The sequence below is a fragment of the Sebastes fasciatus genome, chromosome 20, assembly GCF_043250625.1.
Source record: "Sebastes fasciatus isolate fSebFas1 chromosome 20, fSebFas1.pri, whole genome shotgun sequence".
NCBI classification, from domain to species: Eukaryota; Metazoa; Chordata; class Actinopteri; order Perciformes; family Sebastidae; genus Sebastes; species Sebastes fasciatus.
The window spans coordinates 6,520,005-6,540,697 of NC_133814.1; the positions used below are offsets into that span (position 1 = coordinate 6,520,005).

Here is a 20,693-nt window from a genome sequence, read left to right on the forward strand (position 1 = left end):
AAAGCCAAAATACTGCATAATGCATGCTATTCTTCTCAGAATAATGCAGGTGAATCTGCTTTGAAGTGTTCATACATGCTCCGAGTACAAAAGCCTTCCTAGGCCTTATTACATTGGCTTTTACTTGAATTATTTTCGGTATGTATGCATGTAAGGATAATATATGTTCGGATTGGTTGCAAATTTTTCCTCACGTCTTTAGGTGCAAAAGCATAATGCAATACTGGTTTCAGTGTTTCAGTTACAATTTGTGGGCATTTAATTCAATGTGGATGAATCATTCATCAACACCCACACTACAGTGAAATCATCTCACCAGCATTAAAACTTAATGTTCCTGCTATGTAGCTTGAAGATGTGCATGTATGTTAAAGTTCATCTCTACTTTTAACGTAGTATTGAGCTAAGCGAAACGACTACCGGAGTAACCCCTGAGACCTGCGGGATGGAGGGCGATCCTGACCTACATTACTGTCTTTCAGAGGCTGTAGCAGGTTCAGTTTTAGAGCTAGAGTGAACGTACTGATATCATATGAAACTAGAAAACCTAAGGAATCCATTACATGTTATGCAAATAACGCTCCAGAGATATGTGAATGAAAATGGGTTATATGGATACCCGCGAGTCTCTCCTTTACAGACATGCCTGCTTTATGATAATCACATACAGTTTGTGGCAGAAACCATGCATTCAGAGGATGGATGGCTTTCCTAGGTAGATTGACAATAAGGGGGTTTCTGAGCAGTTTCCAGAACAGAAGTGCTCACCATCCAATTGCCGAAAAATGCAATTCTTGCAGAAATCTCAAAATGTCAAACGTTTTTGATACCAAATGTCATAACCTGGCCCGTGGGCCATGACAAAAACGGGAACGGACACAAAATGCCAAATTAATGTAGAGTATTTATTATCACAGCATGGCTATTTCTATGGTGTTCCTCAAGGTCTTGGGGTCTTTATGTGGTATTTTGGAGGGATTATTGATCATTTTTATCAATTCTTGAGTGGTAAAAAATTATTATTTATATTTAGCACCAAATCTGTGTAACAAATGGATCAAAAACATTTTTGCAACAGCTTATGAGACATAACAGAGCATGGGAATGACCACCATATACTTTTTTTATATTATTTTTTATTTGATTTATGCATTATTAAATTGTATGTATTAATGAATAAAAATGTAAATAAAGAAGCAAATCAAAAGAGAAATATCCATTAATGTCACATTTTATTAATTACAAATTGAATCAATAATTAATTATTAATTAATGTCTAAATTATTTTTTTATATTTTTGGTACATTTAATGGCTTATTTATTTATTTATCAAGTTATTTATATATGAATTTATTTATTTTTGATTTTGGCAGGTTCCGTCCTCCATACCACCCATGCCTAGTTATGGTTGCTAAACTGTTCAACAATCATATTGTAGATCGTTCAGCATAATGGAAGCATAGCAGAAGCATCATTCATGTCCCTATAAGTAAATCATACCATATGCTGCGATTATCCAGCATCCATTTAATACGCTATCTTCATACTGGCAAAGTCCTGTCAGTGTATATTAAAATTCAGGCTCTTAATGGTGAAGATGACTACTTTTTCAAATGTAAACCTAATCTTAATATGTTCAAATACTTCTGCCACCCGTACCAGGAGAACATGTACTAAGAGAGGGCTTTAGTTCTCGCAATGATCATCCGGTTGTGATGAAAACACCCCAGAATTAAAGCTGACAGACTGTACTTTAACATTGTCATCACTGCGGAGTCTCAAAGTAAAAATACTACACAACCAAAAAAATGTGTGATCCATGCGCTCACATGGAGCTCGCCGTGTGATGCAGCCGTGACAAAGAGCTGCGTCTGTACCACGGGCCAGATTTAGCCTTTTTTTTTTTTTTTTTTGATAAACCATTTCTGCCTTTTCTATGTGTCCATCTGCCGCTCTCAATGTGCTCACACTTCTCCTCTCTTTGTATCCTTTTTTCACCTCAGTTCAGAGTGGAGAGCACAGCTTGTGATGTCTATATCGGTCCTTTCTCACCCTCTTTTTCTTCCTTTTTTCCCCCCACGTCTCTCAGCCGTGTCTCTTCTCAGAGCAGCTGTGCTGAAGTGAGTCAGAAACGCATATAGAGACACAAGCTGCGTTTTGATTTACAAAGTAACCCTTAGTATCGGCCATATTCTGGTTGAGGTCTCACCCAGTTTAAGATGTTTAAATGGACCTTTGATAACCCTGCGGCTGGGTCTCCCTTCTGCCACGAATAAAAAAGAAAAGATGAAAGCGTTTTCCTTTCAAGTCGCGGTGTCCCTGCCCACTATGAAATAGTCCCAGTTGTAATATGAGCACTAAGAACCACCTGCCATTACGCTTCATGAAACATCTCAGCACATGTTCCTGAAAATGTGAACATGTAATTTTTTAAGCAAATGCTTGAAGTTGAATTGGAAAGGAGACAGGCGCCCACGATTTCACTTGAAGAAGTACTCCATGAAATATTTTCAAAGAGGTATTTATATCAGAAATAATTCAGTTAGACTTTTGGACTGGATTTGGGGGAGCATGAAACTGAGTTATGGAATGATTTGAAGAAATTAGAAAGAATGCTAAATAAGAAAAAAATGATGTACATGTCTGACTATCAGTAAATTTGAACTTTTGTGACCCTGCATGGATTTTTCTGCGTTGTAGTCTGTGTCTATGTGTTGTCATTGGTGGCCTAGTTATCTAAAATGCATACCATATAACAGTAAATGTAACGTTCAGCCCAGTTAGGGCTGGGTATCGTTTAAAAAAATTAAGATGCCAATTCCAATACCAATACAATACCCTTAAAGTGACAACAACAGCTGTCAGTGTGTCAGTGTGCTGACTTGACTATGACTTGCCCCAAACGGCATGTGATTGTCATAAAGTGGGCATGTCTGTAAAGGGGAGACTCGTGGGTACCCATAGAACCCATTTACATTCACATATCTTGAGGTCAGAGGTCAAGGGACACCTTTGAAAAAGGCCATGACAGTTTTTCCTCACCAAAATTTAGCAAAAGTTTGGAGCGTTATTTAGCCTCCTAGTATGATGGTGCCATTGGTCCCAATGGATTCCTTGGTTTTTCTAGTTTCATATGATGCCAGTATCTTCACTCTAGCCTTAAAACTGAGCCCCCTACAACCTCCGAAAGATTGATTGCGTTATGCGTTAAAGAAATTAGAAGGGTTAAAATGAATTTGCGTTATCGCGTTAACTTTGACAGCAATAACCAATACACAGAGTACTTCATTCGATACCAATCATGTGAATGGAAGCTGTGTATGTGTGTGTCCCATTGGCTACAGTAGCTCACTGTAGTTTGTTCCCTCCACTCGCCAGCTCAAAGCCGCTCCACTCAAATCGTTCAAAAAAGAAACAAGCTGTGTTGTATTTTAATTAGGGCTGTAGGCTACCGAATGTCTTCTTTTTTATTTATTTTTTTACTTTCGAAGCTTCTATTGAGGTTTTCAGATGAAGCTTTGAATGTCTGTCGTCATATTTTATGACATCACCCTAAAAAAAAAATCTTCAAACAACATTCACCATCAAAAGGGATTCATCAGTCAGTTTCGTTTGATTGCTGCTAGACCGCCCCATTAAAGCAGCAGAAGGCGAGATTGGAGCAAATATGATTAAAAAAAAGATATTTTTATGAAATGGTCATTATATCCTGACAGTAGTGCATGAGACAGGTAACCTAAGGGCATCTGCAAGATTTCCCAGACCGGAGGAAAAAAAACAATCAGAGCTGACCTGGAGCCTTGCTGTCTCTGAGCAACTGTCAAGCATTCGCAAACTCCGATCAAAAAGGTATCGACCAAACTACTGGGTTAGTTTGGTCGATACCTTACAGGTATAGAGTACCGATACCCAAGTCCTAGCACCAGTCCGGCGTCATGATCTTTGTTATACAGCAAGTCATCGTAGTGGTCAAAAACATACATGCAGAATGTACAATGAAAGGACGACGTGATTTTCAGCCAGTGGGTTAGTTTCCATTGCTGTACCTGCTTGTGTATCTTCTTCAAAGCATTCGTATCACGCTGCAACTCAACTTCCACTCCACCAGAAACCCTCAAGAATGGAGGTGTTGGAGTGTACTTAACCACAGTGTCCCTTGTTCAAGTCCAGACAGCAGCCCTCCTTGGTGCAGTGTCCTGGTCTATCACCATAGCAGACAATCAAAACAAGTTATTCCGTGCTGTGTGTGACCTCCTAGCACTGTTATCAGCTCTATCCTCTCTGCGTGTCCCACTCCGTCCTCTGTCCTCTGTCCTCTTTTCTTACCTCTTGTCAGTCTGTGTAAACATTGACTTGTTTTCATATTCTCTCCCTCCTTTTGACCTCATTTAGCTCCACCCCATTCATCCTATGTGTTCCGTCTAATCAAGGTTATTAGGTTACTGCTCTTGCCTCTTGCTCTCCTTTTCTCTCTGTCTCTTATTTTTTGGGGAGGTTGGGGGGGTTGGGTGGGGGGGAGGTGGGGGAGTTGTCCACTCAGCCAAGGCTTTCTTAGCCTTTTTATTCAGGCCATCTCAGCTCAGCTTGGCGCAGCTCAGATCAGATCATACACCGGGGGAGAGGAGAGGAAGAGGCACAAAGAGATTCAGTAAAGATGGCAGAGGAGCACAGAGGAGGAGGAGGAGGAGAAGGAGGAGGAGGAGGAGGCGTTGTGTGAAGGAGGAGATTGTGTGTGTCTACATGTGTGTGTGTGTTTTTTAAGAGTGTTTATGTGGGAGAGAGCGTGCGGTCAGCATCACTCGGGCTGCAGTTTGCTGCGATGACTCCAGCAGAGCCGACAGTTACATCATAACTAAACCAGCCCTGCAGGCCAGACTTGTCTGATAACAAACAACTCTTTGCATCACTGCTCTGCTGTGGTCCCATTTTCAGTCATATCAGGTACAAATTTGTTTTTGCACAGAACACGAATGAATTTTTTTCCCAAGTAGGCAGTGAAGCTGTTGTCTTGTGGAGTGAATTTAGATTTTTTGTCCACATTATTTGAGTTGTTCTGGCGGACTCTTCAGTGTCTGTGATACAACAAAAGTAAACTTAGCTTTTTGTATTTGCTTTTTAAGATGCACAGTTCCACTTTGCTGTGTTGCGTGATATAAATGAGACCGATTTGTCTTTGTTACACAGAGTGTAACCAACATAGACAGTAATGTATACTGCAGAGCAGAGAAATATGTAAGTGCATTTGTCATTATTAATCATATTGGGGTCAGATCACTGCATTATTTTTTCCTTTCACAGTTCAGCTCTCTTACTCTCACTTGAAGTTAACTTAAAGTTAAACTACTGTGAACAGTACAAATGACATCAGTTCCATAGAAAATGAAATTTAGGAAGAGAGAAAGGCTTAGGTCATGAAAAAAAGATTTTCAAGTTTCAACTTAATCAGCCAAGTATATTTTGTTACTTATAAAATTACAATTTTTTTTTTTAATTAAATGAATACCGATATGAAGTATATGATTTTCTGGATCATTTTTCATCTAATTTTCACATCCTTGCTCTAAATCCAATTACTTTTTGCCCTCTTTATACCTACATAATAGAAAATCTAATTTATTGCAAAGTAACTTGATCCCAGAAAATAACAATTGAACTTTGGCTTTGGCTAATTAAAGCAGCAGTGGGTAGAAATGGAGCAAATATGATTACAAAAAGTTATTTTTATAAAACGGTCACTATATCCTGACAGTAGTGCATGAGACAGGTAATCTGAAAGAAATCATGTGCCTCTGTATCCTCCGGTGCTCCTGATGGCATCTGCAGGATTTCACAGACCGGAGAAAACACAACCAATCAGAGCCGAGCTGGAGCCTTGCCGCCTCTGAGCAGCTGTCAATCACTCGTGAACTCCAATTAAACGATCAAATATAAATCAATATAGGAAATGCCAAGCACCGCCCACCAGCCAGAGCAAACTTTCTCATTTTACAGCTAAATTGGCAACTGCCAATAGGAACGCTCTCTCTCCGAAATGACCTGTGATTGGCCAAAGTCTCCTGTCACAGGCTAGATTTTTTTAAAGCCTGAAAACAGAGCCATGAGGAGGTGCAGAAGTCTAGTTTTCTCTCAGAACACTTGAATTACAATATGCTGAAAGGTTATTATACAATTTTTGCCCAATGATGCCAAAAACATTCTGCCTACTGCAGGTTTAAAGGTACCCTGTACTTTCTTGGCACGCCTCTATGTTTCTTTTTATAGTACCATTACCGCCACCCTACTGACCCGCATCTATGAGGCTTATAACCACCTAGAAAGCCCATTTAATGTCCTGATAACAGTCAAACCGGCTGTGCTTCTTCTCATGGGACTGCAAAAAAAAAAGAGAAAAGAAATAGAAATAGAGATTTGTAACCATGTTGCTGATTTTGCTTGTCCCAGCTCCCCAGGCAGAATATTGCAACACACTCTGGTCACTTGGTCCTGATCTTTGATCGTAGGATGGCCGTGGGAGCTCCCTGCGTGAGCCACATAGCCGCGGCTCCAAAGGCTCCAGATCGACTGTAGCCTCGAGCAGACAACACCAGCCTGTCGGGCTTCCACTTTGCCGACTTGTTGAGCTGTCAGGTTTTATTGTGATGTTTTTTATGGTTTCACACTGAAAGGTTTTCAACTCGAAACCGCACTGGCTTGAAGGATATTGTAAGCCAGTCCATCACCTTCAAGACTAACAAGTTCCTGTTCAGGTTGTGAGTGTCAGGAGGGAAAGAGTTAGTGAAAGTAGACACACATGCTGTGTTTCTCACGCATGCACACACCCACACATCCTCCGATGCACTGCTCTCTACTCCTCATCTATCTTGCCTGTGTTTTTGTTTGTGTGCCATGTCCTTTGGATCCGATTTATGTCATTGTTTGTCATGTTATTTCTTGTCTTTGTTGTTCAAATCATTCGTGCAGTTAAACTTAACTTTAAACCTAACTCGTTCTGATGATGCCCTTTAGCTTTTGAAGTCTCTATAACTACCTTGTGCTGTACTGATCCCTTTTTACCTCATATTTTGTTTTGTTTGTTATGAATTTTGCAGCCACTGATTAGACCTTGCCCTGCAGATATTTATTGGCCGATGCAAGCCTGGAGCGAGCCTTTCGGTGGCCTCGACTAGAGAAAGAGTTCATAGAGAGTTGGATTATGCAACTGAGTGATGCCCATTGCATGTACGGTCCAGGCATGAGTGAATGAACCTTAGAAAAGTAGAATGGACATTCCCATTCAAATCAACGTAGCAGGATGGTCACAATGCTGGCCAGTTTTATGTTTACCTTTGCCATTGTGACCGTTATAGAGGGCTAACTTCTGTATAAACTAGGGCTGTCAAAGTTAACGTTAACGCAAATTTGTTTTAACGGCACTAATTTCTTTAACGCCTTAACGCAATCGATCTTTCGGAGGTTGTAGCGATCTCAGTTTTAAAGCTAGTGTGAAGATACATAAGGAATCCATTGGTGTCACCCATGTCATACTAGCTAATCGGGAAGGAGGCTAAATAATGCTCCAAACTTAGGCTAAATTTTGGCGAGGAAAAAGTGCCATGGCCATTTTTAAAAGGGTCCCTTGACCTCTGACCTCAAGATGTGTGAATGAAAATGGGTTCTACGAGTCTTCCCTTTACAGATGCCCACTTTATGATAATCACATGCTGTTTTGGGGTCATAGTCAAGTCGACACACTGACAGCTATTGGGCTGCAGTTTGCCATGCTATGATTTGAGTATATTTTTTATGCTAAATTCAGTACCTGTGAGGGTTTCTGGACAATATTTGTCATTTTTTTGTGTTGGTAATGATTTCCATTAATAAATATATACATACATTTGCATAAAGCAGCATATTTACCCACTCCCATGTTGATAAGAGTATTGAATACTTGCCAAATCTCCCTTTAATGTACATTTTGAACAGACAAAAAACGTGTGATTCATTTGCAATTAACCGCAATCATTTATGGACAACCATGCGATTAATCGGGATTAAATATTTTAATCGATTGACAGCCCTAGTGTAAACTAAACCGACTTACTGCAAGTCGTGGACTCACTGAGGTGAGGCTCTGCAGTTGAGTAGTAAAGTTACGAAGCATAGAGAGTAAATGAGTCAAATTGAACAACTTAATGCTTCATCCAAAAACTCTTGTCACAGCGTAGGAAAGCACATTGCTGTCGCCAGATGAGTGATGACTCCGCTGGTCGTTTTCTGTAACTAGCGGAGCATTAAAGCATGGCGGAATTAGCTAGCTAGCTCCCTAATTAGCTAGGTAGCTAGCTAGCGGCAGCTGGCTGGTTAGCCTAGCTTGCTAATTCGGAGTAGGACACAAGCTACTGGCATGCTGTGACCACACTTTACGGCCCCACTGACGTGTGTTGTCACCTTAGCAACTAACAACAATCACCATTTTCTTTTGTACTAGTCAAATGAGCACGGCAAAAAAGTTCAATGTCCATTCTACTCCTATTCTGTTTCTATGCAATGAACCCTGAAACCTGGTCGTGCATCTTAATGACCCTGCGTTAATAACGGTAGAGAAGATGAACTCATTTAAGCAAATGAGCAACGCTAGCATGTAGCACGCACAGCCACAGCTTCATATGGACCGCCGTTTGGTGTGTAGAATTAGCATGCACACTCTCAAAGACACATCTACACAAGCCAACACACATATGCATGCACCTACACGTACTATACTGTACATGCAGACACACACACACATGCACAGCCGGAGAATGACAAACTGATTAGCTCCCTTTCACTAAGAATTAATTGGGTTTCTTCACGCTTAAAATTAATTCCCTCTTTTATAATGTCCTATTTAAGAGTTGTGGTGGCTAAGTAATAAGAGGTGATGAATGACGTCGAGTGTTTTAGGGTGGACTTCCTGTTCCCTGACTTGAATATGACATGGGCCTGTTGGACCAGGGGCATGAACTCAACTTAAAAGTGTGTGTTTGGGCGTCCTTGTCTGTTTTTGAAGTGAGCGTGACGTCAGGGTGCTTTCAGGATCCAAACAGAAACATTAAGATGTCAGGTTTGGGGATTAATGTTTTGAGCTGGAGTCAGTTATGTTTTATGTTCTATGATTACCATCAGTTGTGTTTTATTGCTTTGCCGCCCGATCTGATCCTGAGATTTCTAAGGTCTCGGTTGTTTAGAGACTTCAGTTTGATTAAATTTGACTCCCATGGTCTCAGTTAAGCAGCACTCAGATTTTTTACGTGTAGTTGTCAAGGTGAAATACTTCTCTTATTTTCCAGTATTTATGACTCTTAATCGCCTCCAGTTTGGAGAAGCAGACAGGAGTTACCGCACGGAAGCAATCGATGTACTGCTGTGGACGGGGCCGGCAGCAAAACCTATTTTAGCCACCTAAAAAAAAAATCAATATTAGTTTAAACATACGCTATATTTAGAATATTTTCACGACTTTACCTTGTTGTGAGACCGCCCAGGGAACTGAAGCCGTTGTATCCATCTATGCTCTCGCCACCAGACTACATTAAAAAAAACTGTAATTTTACCTTTAAGAACATGAGAGTCGCTGGTCTACCGCTGCCACAATGGGTTAGTTTGTTTGTGCTATCGTGTAACTTTGGTGAATCCAAACTAACCAAAGTCACACAATAACGCAAACAAACGAACCAATCGAGGCAGCGGTAGACCAACAACTCCCGTTTTACTGGGAAGTAAAATTACTATTTTTTTCAATGGAGTCTGGTTGCTTTGGCGAGAGCATAGATGGATACAACGGCTTCAGTTCCCTTTCGGAACCGGCAAAAATGTTAAAAAATATTCTAAATATAGCGTACATTTAGCTAAACTTGTAAAAAAAATGTAGGTTAGGCTTTCTTTTAGTTGGCTAAAATACGCTTGGCTGCCGGCCCCGTCCACAGCTTTGCTCCCGTGCGGTAACTCCTGTCTGCTTCTCCAAACTGGGGGCGTGCCGACCAGCATCTACTGTAGGTAATACACTGACTATGGATGAGAACTATCCCTTTAACTAAAAAAAAGAAGAAAAAAAAGTGCAGTCTTTTAATTTTTTCAAAAAGTGTTAAATTAATTATCGCTGAAGTCAGCTCGTTCCAAAACTGCCAGACTCGTTAAAACTCATTTACTTGATACTTTGGATGGATTACTTCCTATAGAGCTCAGGTTGTGTCTGACAGTGGAGAGATTTAGCAGTCTGCCTCAGGACACACACATCATTATTCGCTTAATAACATCTGAGCTGCAGTTAAACAGTAATATGGAGAAACAAAGACAGACGGACGGACACGTAAATCAAAGCAAAAAGTTTCTCTCGCTATAGCAGCTGTTGTGTTGATGAGAGGAATGATGAGAGAGCATTTATTACAGGAGACTCCGTTTACAAGTGTTATCATTAAATAGGAAACGGTGGTCGTTATTTGTGGTATGATTTTTTGTGAGAGCGGTTGTATATTATATTTGTTGCAAACATTAGGTGAAGTCTTTATAGCGTTACTCAGGTTGAACACACAGTTAAATGTAATTGTTTGTATTTAACGATCTCTGTCCTCTCATGTTTTCTGGTTTCTGTTTAGACAAATCTAACAGACTGATTTATGCAGTGAACGCTGTCTAAAACCTTTTATGTTTGATTAAATATAGAAATTAATATTTCAGCGACAAGTAATTGAATCAGTGTTGTCTGAAGAGACCATGCAAACAACATTACAGCAACTTCACAGAAGTTAGCGTGAAAGTTGTCATATTTTCAGGCAAAAACACAGCAGAGCTCGTGATTCAGAGTGATCTGTGCTGTGTGGCGATGAATACTGCTTCTTAGGATGAAGACTAAATCGGATTAGTATTTTGCCGTAAGGGCCCTCATCATACTGAATACCTTGCCTCAGGAGCGAGTCTAAGCTCTGTATCATCTTTTACTTTCTACACTCATGCATAGACTAATTTTTATGTAGCACATTTGATTTAAATAATACTTTTTTGTCAGTTTTTTATTATTATTATTTGTTCGTTTTTTATTTGTGTATCAGTATCATATTATAATATATATCTTCCAGTCACACACATATACATATATTTATATTAGGGCTGTCAAAGTTAACGCGATAATAACACGTAAACGCAAATTTGTTTTAACACCGCTACTTTCTTTAATGCATTAACACAATTGATCTATTGGAGGTTGTAGCTGGCTCAATCTTAAAGCTAGAGTGAAGATACTGCTATCATATGAAACTAGAAAACGTAAGGAATCCATCATACTACCTTGTTGCGAAGGAGGTTAAATAACGCACCAAACTGACGCTACATTTTGGCAAGGAAAAACTGTCATAGCCATTTTCAAAAGGGGTCCCTTGACCTCTGACCTCAAGATATGTGAATGAAAATGGGTTCTATGGGTACCCACGAGTCTCCCCTTTACAGACATGCCTGCTTTATGATAATCACATGCAGTTTTGGGGCAAGTCATAGTCAAGTCAGAACACTGACACACTGACAGCTGTTGTTGCCTGTTGGGCTGCAGTTTGCCATGTTATGATTTGAGCATATTATTTTATGCTGAATGCAGTACCTGTGAGGGTTTCTGGACAATATTTGCCATTGTTTTGTGTTAATTGAGTTCCAATAATAAATATATACATACATTTGCAAAGTAAAAAAGTGTTAAATACTTGACAAATCATAATTTTAGGTACATTTTGAACAGATAGGTTGCAGGGGGCCAGAAATGTTCCTGAGGTGGGGACAACAACATGTAGTGTAGCCTTGCTTTCTGTGTTTTAGAAATAGGGTTGCCATGGCAACTGAAGACTTGAAACTACTTCAATACCACTGCCAAAGACTGAATTCAGTGATTTTATAAACATTTTTGGAAACATTCATTAAATGTGTTCTCCTGAAAATTCCACCACAGCGTCACCTCTAGAGGGCATCCGTGTTTGGCTGGGTCACTCCGTAGACTGGAATAGTTGTGAAGGCTTGATAGACAGAGCTGCAGTCACATGTTTTCAAGTCTGTCTTACAACAACATTCGCATGCCAATATGAAACAATGTGGCTCCAATATAAAAGATCCACAGTCCTTGTACTGTGCAAAAAAAAGGGTATCTTCCAAAGTGCGCAGCTTGAGGAGACACTGTCCAATGAGACACCAAGAGGGACTCACTTTCTTGACGAGAGTTGGATAAGCAGATCAATACCACTCTCATGTCTGTCTGTTAGATGTAAGTCTACAGGCAGCAGTCGGTTAACATAAAGACTGGAAACAGGAGGAAACAACTAGCCTGGCTCTGTCCAAAGGTAACAAAATCCACCTACCAGCACCTCTAAAGCTCACTAATTAACACGTTATATTGTTTGTTAAATCTGGGGAGGGGGGTATGTGTGGGCCCATTCCTTTGCCAAGTCACTTCGGATCTTTTTATTTTATCATTCATGTAGGTGTGACTTTATGTATCCCTTTACAGATTGTTCAAAACTTTGAATGTGGCTTCCCCCTAAAAGTCAATGATTTGAGTCATCAGTTGAGAAGTTGAGTCAAATTTTGTCAATCAATCATTGCACTTTTTTTTTTTTTTTGCTGTGTCATTGTACACAAAGAAATGCAAAAGCAACAGCATGGCAGGACAGCCTGCCTTAATAGTGGGAAATACACTTATACGCTTGTAAGAAAACCTGCTAAGCTAACAGGCTGCTGGCAGTAGCTTCATATTTACCAAACAGATATGAGAGTGGCATTAAAGGGGAACACCACCTAAATTAAGAATTCCAATATGTTATCTCCATCGCCTAGGAAAGTTCAATCAACATTTGTGAACATGAGCTCCTCTCTCTCTCTCAAAGCCAGAAACCAGAGAAGTAAGTCTCAAACTTGTGATGTCATAGGGTGTAAAGTCTGGAGCTGCTCCATTGACAATGAATGGGAGACTGATATATTATGAGCTTTATTCTATAGTCTCAGTTGTGAAACAGAAAAAGTTCCCATATACTCAGAACATTCCCCTGGGCGCTCTGTGTCATCTAACCAGGTGAATAAACTCTAGTCAGGAGTAAAATAGTCATGTCTCCATTGCAAAAAAAGGTTTCCAACCTCAAGGTTAAATAAGAAAAAATGATGAGGATTCTTGTTGCAGAGTTGTATAAGTAGTTTAGTAAGATTTTTTTTTGTTACACACACGCTGTGTTAAATTCCTGCTGCTTTAAATGTAACCTCTGTTTGAAAGAAACCGTTATTCTTGTTCTGATGCGTGACATTTTTTCAATGTCATGATATGAACTTTTGGATGTAAAATGGTATCGAAACAGAAATCTGCTTTGACGCAAAAGTATTTTGTGAAGCATTCAAGTGTCTGATGAATTAAGTTTATTATGATTGTCACCACTGTTGTTGTTGTTGTTACATAAGGAGCCTCCTCCTCCTCCTCCTCCTCCTCCTCCTCCTCCTCCTCCTCTTCCTCCTCCTCCTCCTTCACGGCAGTGTGTGGGCTCTTTAACGGGATGAGAATAAGTTAATGTATGAAGGTCGACGTCGGAGCAGCAGCAGCGGCGGCGCAGCGTCTCGGCTCACCTGTCAGCCGGAGACGGCGCTCTGCCGAAGCGGCCGTGACAGCAGGTGTCCTCCATACAGCACAGTGTGTGTCACAGCTGTCAGTCTCCTGACAAAGACCCGTCCACACTGTCCGGCCTGGTTAGGCAGACGGGCCGGGGACACACACACACACACACACACACACACACACACACACACACACACACACACACACACACACACACACACACACACACACACACACACACACACATACATATATATATACTCACACAGAATAGTTTGGCCATATTTCCATGTGCACACAGATGTGAATAACACCACGTCAAGGTTAGTTAGAGCTGACGACAATTGATTAGCAGGCTGGCAGGAGTCTGTTTAGGATACGAACTGGTTTCACCCCACTCACTCTCTCTCTCTCCGTCTGTTAATCTCTCTATGTCTCTCACCCCTCTCTCTCCCGCCATCCCTGTCAGGGGTTTGACTGTTTCCCAGAAACGGTCCTGCTGTCAACATTCATTACGTCATCGCATTCATCACCTGGAGTGCTTCTGCCTTTTGTGTGGAAACTGAGAATTGTGTTTTTGAATGCTCTCACGCTATACATAATGTGTTTACGTGATTTTTCTATTGTCCATTTGTTACATAATTGGTATTTTATATAATGACGAATGCATGATTAATTTAAGCGCTCTTTTTTTTGTGTGTTTTTATTTTTCTCCTCTGTGTGTGTGTGTGTGTGCGCTGCAGGTGGCCGAGATGCACGGCGAGTTGATAGAGTTTAATGAGCGCCTGTACCGTTCCCTCATGGCCAAAGACCACCTCATTGTCCAGATGAGACAGGAACTCATTGACCTGAGAGGCCCGGTGAGTGACTGGACACACACACACAAACACTGACGTCCCCTCTCATCTGATTTCCCTGCTCTCTTTTTTTTTCCCCTCGTGCCATTTTCTCCCCTCTCCTCCCAGTGATTTTGTTTGATTTTCATCTCCACTTCCTCGTGTTTGTTTTTTTGCAGGCGGTCTCTCTGCTCATTTTTCCTCTATACGGTCAATGGCTGCCACTGCCAATAACGGTTAACTGCATTTCCCCTTGAAGTTGTCATCTGCGAGTCTCCTTTTTTTGCCGTGGTGTTTCTGCACCGCCATTCTCCGAGAGAATCTGTCAATCAAACATTGAGTTTGACTTTCTGTAGGTGGTTGTTCTTTCGGTGCCTCGTCGCTGCTACTAACGCTAACCATCCGGAGAGTAATTCAAACTTACTCACTTTCAAAAGTGGTCCTCTACAATGACAACAAAACACACACACAGAGTGCCAACATCTGGTCATGCTCAGGAGAGCTCGAAGCAGTTTGGACACACAAAGTGTGGACGGCGGCAGTGGTGGGGAGCCCCAGGCTGAACACAGGATCTCTTATCCCCCAGCTTCAGCCCTGCTCTGCTGGACCACTTACTCTCTCTGTGTGTGTGTGTGTGTGTTCATTTCTGGCTCCTGATTGCTGCAGATGACCAAACCCCGGTCACTTTCTCTCCACACCTCACTCCTCTATTTCTATCGCAGTGTGTGTGTGTGTGTGTGTGTTTCTGTTTGTGTGCGACACCCTTTGAGGATTTGATCAAAGCCTGGAGGCTGGAGACCCCGCTGAAGGGGGGGGCTGTGGTGACAGTGTTTTAGCCCAGGTTTATATAGTCTCTCAGGGAGAGCTGAGAAGCTGACAGGGCCAGCTCTGGATGAGAGCGAGGGGGAAGACAAACACACACACACACACATACACACACACACTCATCCAGAAGGCCAGAAACATCTGGGCCCGGTCATGTGGTCCCTCGAGGGAGCTGGAAGGAGTGAAACAAATCACAGGCTCGATAAACTCACACACACACACAGACACACAGACATGACACATTTGCATAAAGGGTGTCAGATAAGGTAACCAGTGCTAACTGAGGATACTCATCAACAGTAATAGCATCACACACACATATGTGCGTGAAGAGGCATTCCAGATGTGTGCTTCAGATGTGTGTAAACAGTGTATTGCATACTGAAATGGTTCCCACAGCCCTGTCAGGTACCTCTTCATTAACACCACCAGTCATGTTCCAAATGTGTTCATTTCAATTGACTTTAGAGTGGCGGTTGGATGTTACAATATTCAACAGTTCAATTGTAACAATTGTAACACTCCCCCACCTCCCTGCTACTGCTACTTCAGCACCACGGACAGCGCTACGGATTTACCAACACACACAGCACAGTTAGGCTTCTGATATTTCAGAGCCGTGGTCGCGGTCGTAGATTCTAACTTGCACAAACCTCAGTCAGATAAAGGATCAATGGGTCAGGCAGAGTAGACTAACATATTCAACTAAACAACCCCGCTGCCCCTGAACTCTCTCTGCTTCTAGGGGATGGAGATGTTTATTCATTACTCTTAGCTAACTATTTAAACTGTTAACTCATTACTTCTAGCAAACTATTTCAGTTGTTTATTTATTATCTTAGCTTATTATTTAATCTGTTTATCCCTTACCTTTAGATAACTATTTATATTGTTAATAGTATCACTTTTAGCGCACCATTTCAACTGTTAATCAGTGACTTTTAGCTAACTATTTACACCCATTATTACTTTAGCATTAATCACAGAACATTGTGTTCAGGTGTTACTGACTCTGTCAGATGGAGGTGTGTACTGTATTGTGCAGTTGGCCTACTGTTGCTTATTAGCTTACTGGTTATTGTGACAATATATTCAATAAGTTAGCATCACACCAATTTGTTATCCTATTTGGCTTTTTATTTTCCTCCTTAGCCCAAATACACTGTATATAGGTGCTAAGGAGGAAAATTAAAAGCCAAATAGGATAACAAACTGCGATGGTGTGATGCTGAACTTATTTTGTATTTTATATTTTTTTCAAATCAGTTGAGCTACAATCTTTTTCTTGTGCCTCCTGGCAGCTGCAGATGTACCCCCTGGGGTACAAGTACCTCTGTTTGGGAATCACTGGCATATTTGACACCGTGTGTAGTTTTGCGTTTATGCTATATGATGATGTCTTTTTCTTACTTGTTATCAATTTCCCCCTCTCTTTCTTTTCCAGGTTCCAGGTGATTTAAGCCAGACATCAGATGACCCCAGCCTGTCAGATTTTGAGACGTAAGAATATTTCTCTTTTATTTTTTCCTCCATTAGTCTCTCCCCCTCACCTCTGTCTTTCTCTCTCTCTCTTCCTCCAACCTTCCTTCTCTTTATATTAATTCACTCTTACCTCTGGAGTTTCTCTTGTATTGCATCTAATTGCATCTAGTTATTCTTTCTCAGGTTCACCAGTGAACAGAGCTCGAACACTGTTTGATTTTCAGACATTCGTTCATTCGTTCCACCCTCAGATCGTGACCAAATTAGATTTTCGAGGAGTTTTACCAGAGTGAGCTGTAATTTGCCGTAGCTGTCCAAGCGTAGCTCTGACACACTGTTGATGTTGCTGTGATAATGATAATGATGATGATGATGATAATGACGACGGCAGTGAGGACGGTTTGTTGTTTGTGTCACACAGGGCTCATCGCGCTCTCATCAACGTGTGGATCCCCTCGGTGTTCCTGCAGGGCAGAGCTGCCAACGCCTACCACGTCTACCAGGTACACTCAGCCACTTTAGTATCTGTGTTCTCTGTTTTAGCAGGCAAAACTAGCAAGTACAGTCATCGCATAAGGACATATTGCTTCACACACCATATGGCCATACTCGCTGTTGGTATATGTGGGAAATGTTACCAAGAGGACATAGAAGCTGGTGAAAACAAAGACGGAGCACTAGAGAGAGATTTTTGTGATCAATTTGTTTGAGTCAAACCAAACAATAGAGGGATGGAGTTACAAAGTTATTAAGCCAAAGAGCAAGGGAATAAATGAGTAAGCTCTGAAATAATTAAGCCTTAAAGTTTGCATTAATACCTCAACTTTTTTTTTTTTTTACCCAACTCAACTGCTCAAGTGGTCAAACAGAACACTCTCCTGGACAGGGACCGGGATGCAATATTTTTCCCGACTATGGCCTACCTGGTCGGATTACCCTGATATTCTTACCCTAAACCTAACAAATCTAACTACCCATGCTCAAACCTAACCTACCCAACCAAAGCAGGCAACGAGCACTAGCAATCAGAGGCAGAGTGAGGCGGGTCGTGCCTTCTCTATAGCAGGATTCGTAAATTTAGCTACCAGGACAAACCTGTTTTTAGCCATGCTAGTAGTGTGGCAGAAGTGTCGCCGTACGTAGTCGTAATCACCGTGACGTCACCCATTGGTTTGTGGGATGCCGTTTTGAAGCCTCAAGTTTGGCATTGTGGCTGCCGCCATCTTGTTTTTTTGCAATCAGAAGTGACGCGAGAGGGTGGAGCTAAGCACAACCGAACACTGAATAAGACATTTTTAGGTGACCAAAATGTAACAATTAACTTTCATGAACTGAAAACACATTGTGAAAGGGTTAAAGTTCTTACACGAAAACACGGACAACTCCCAGACCGGACAATGCCGTGGTAGTGACCTGTCATTCACAAGGTAGCCACGTCCTAAAGCATCCCCTGCTTTATGGTCTATTTGACTCTAAATGGGACCATAATTTACTAAATGAACATCATGCTGTCTTTAAGAAGACTTGAAACTAGCGATTGAGACCATAAACTCATGTTTACAATGTTTACTGAGGTAATAAATCAAGTGAGAAGTAGGCTCATTTTCTCATAGACTTCTATACAATCAGACTTATTTTGGCAACCAGAGGAGTCGCCCCCTGCTGGCTATTAGAGAGAATGCAAGTTTAAGGCACTTCAGCGTTGGCTTCACTTTTTAGACCGACTGGTCGGTACACCATTTTGGTCCAGACTGAAATATCAACAACAGCTATTTGAGGAAATTTGGTGCAGAAATCCATGGTGTCCAGATGATAAACGCTAATGAGGTCAAAGTTTTCCAGTGATATATCTTGACATTTAGTTAATTGTTTTTCATAACAATGGTTTTCGCGATCCCCTGATTTTTCCTCTAGTGCCACCATAAGTTTGACATATGTGGTTTTATGGAGTAAATTCTCTCCTAAACTTTTGGATTGATTAGCTGTAGACTACTAATCTTGTTTTCTGGCTCAAATGTATGCATGTGTCATGTGAACAAAGTGAGCAGAAGACTGGTAAGCTTAGAAACAGGTTGTCTAGAATTTTATGCCAATGTTCAAGTGCCAAGAAAAGAAAAGGATTTAAAAAATAAAAGTTTTTCACTGATCTTTTCCATCACAGAAGAAGAAGTTTAAAGCGAAGAGTCCCATTTTTGTGTTGTCAACCCTCCAACATAGCTGCCTCGTCATCGATCGGTACCTCGACAAAACTTTCCCAGCCCCAGAAATAGTGACTGCACTTCCCCGCTACAGTCTGTGCCACTTCTAACTTTGTAATCAGGTCTGTTTTATTTACGCCAGTGATAATAGCGCGGCTCCACTTGTGCCAGGCACTTATCTAAATAAGGTGTGTGGGGAACTGAACTCGAGGGCGGCTTAACAAACCGAATTGCTGCTTCTTCTTCTTGTATCTGTCAAGTTATCGAGCAAAGTAGACGACGGCGGCCCATTCCCTCGGTGACTGTTTTACTGTGTCTGTCACATTAACAAGGTGTTACACCTCAGCTCCCTCACCGCAGCTGTCCACCGGTCCCTCCCCCACCCCCCGTGAGACAGAAACACACGCACACACACACACACACACACACACACACACAGACATTCGGTCCCATGGTTGGGCTTTGTGAGACAGACAGAAACACACTGACACACATGGATATAGTGGTGCAAACACAAATATAATGCTCACTGGGTGGAATACACACACACACACAGATACACATGCAGAAACACATGGAAGCGCACATGTAGTAGACACACTTCATCATGCTTTACAGAACCACTTGACAGAATAACGCATACACACACACTGCGCTGTTATCTGCCCCGTAGCCAGGAGGTACAGCTGTAACGTTAGTCGGGGGAAACCATATGGGACGCTAAGAGACAGGTGACACATCCTCTGCTCTAACTGATAGTCAGGACTGGCTGGCTCCCGATACTCAGCCCGGCTCACCTTATACATAATAGATGTAAATTCACAACTCGGGGCTCGAGCCGAGAGCTGCCTGACATCTTTTTGCGTTAAATTATATCCATCCTTCAGACAGGACAGAAGCACGACAATGACAAATGAGATGCGTTGTTTAATCCCTTCAGACCCGTTTGAGTGTTCAGTGTGCTTAGATAAAATATTTCTGGCATCGGCGTTGGTAAAATTGCTAATTCGGAAGTCAGATCACTTTCAAATTGCAGCATAGTGGTGGGAAAGTGACTTGTTACATGCAATTTGGGAGTGTATTCATGCAGCAGGACTTACAGATGGGTGCATCATAATGGTGCACAGTTTTGGAGGATTCATTACAGACTGATGTATTACCACGTTATCACCATTACATTTGAGTAATAGAGCCAAGCATCTGATTTTTCTGAAAGGTATATAACCTCTGATCTTCAGTCATTTTGATCATTTCCAGAATCCTCAAAGACTCTTCTAGCCATCTGGATGTAAAAATGCTGTAGCTGTTGTTTGATAAATATGATTTTTGACGTGCTTCTCAAGTTCCTCTTTTTCCTGATCCAAATAAAGCTGGAAGCCAGAAATTGCATGTCTTCTAGCTCACTTTGCACAAAGTGAACCAAACTGAAAAACTGTATTATTAGTTACTATATATTGATATATATATTGATGTTTAAAGTTTCATTCCAATATACATATATATACAAAATAACATTAATATTTTGTTTTACAAAAAGAGCATAGACATATGTAATTTCTGGCTACCTGGATTAGGAATACCAAATTAGGAATGCCAAAATCTAAAATAAACGATTCAATAAATAAATAAATATGCCATTTAACATACCAAAAATAATATTAAAAATAAATGTAGGCATTAATTAATTGATATAATGTGAGATAAATCAATATTTCTTTTAATTTGCTTCTATATTTACCTTTGTATTAATTCTTGTTTACT

At 41.1% G+C, this 20,693-nt stretch overlaps 1 protein-coding gene across 2 annotated transcripts in view; it reads left to right on the plus strand.

The window, feature by feature from the left end:
- The window catches only part of snx29 (sorting nexin 29), a 175,471-nt gene that overhangs the window by 92,601 nt on the left and 62,177 nt on the right, over window positions 1-20,693 (plus strand). For both annotated transcript variants that reach the window (XR_012591971.1, XM_074620629.1), the window contains exons 16-18: window positions 14,335-14,451; window positions 16,697-16,752; window positions 17,156-17,237. Coding sequence is in view for 1 of the 2 variants with exons in the window: in XM_074620629.1 (XP_074476730.1) it covers window positions 14,335-14,451; window positions 16,697-16,752; window positions 17,156-17,237 (255 nt within the window). In the remaining variant the exon portion in view is untranslated. The remainder of the gene's footprint in view (window positions 1-14,334; window positions 14,452-16,696; window positions 16,753-17,155; window positions 17,238-20,693) is intronic.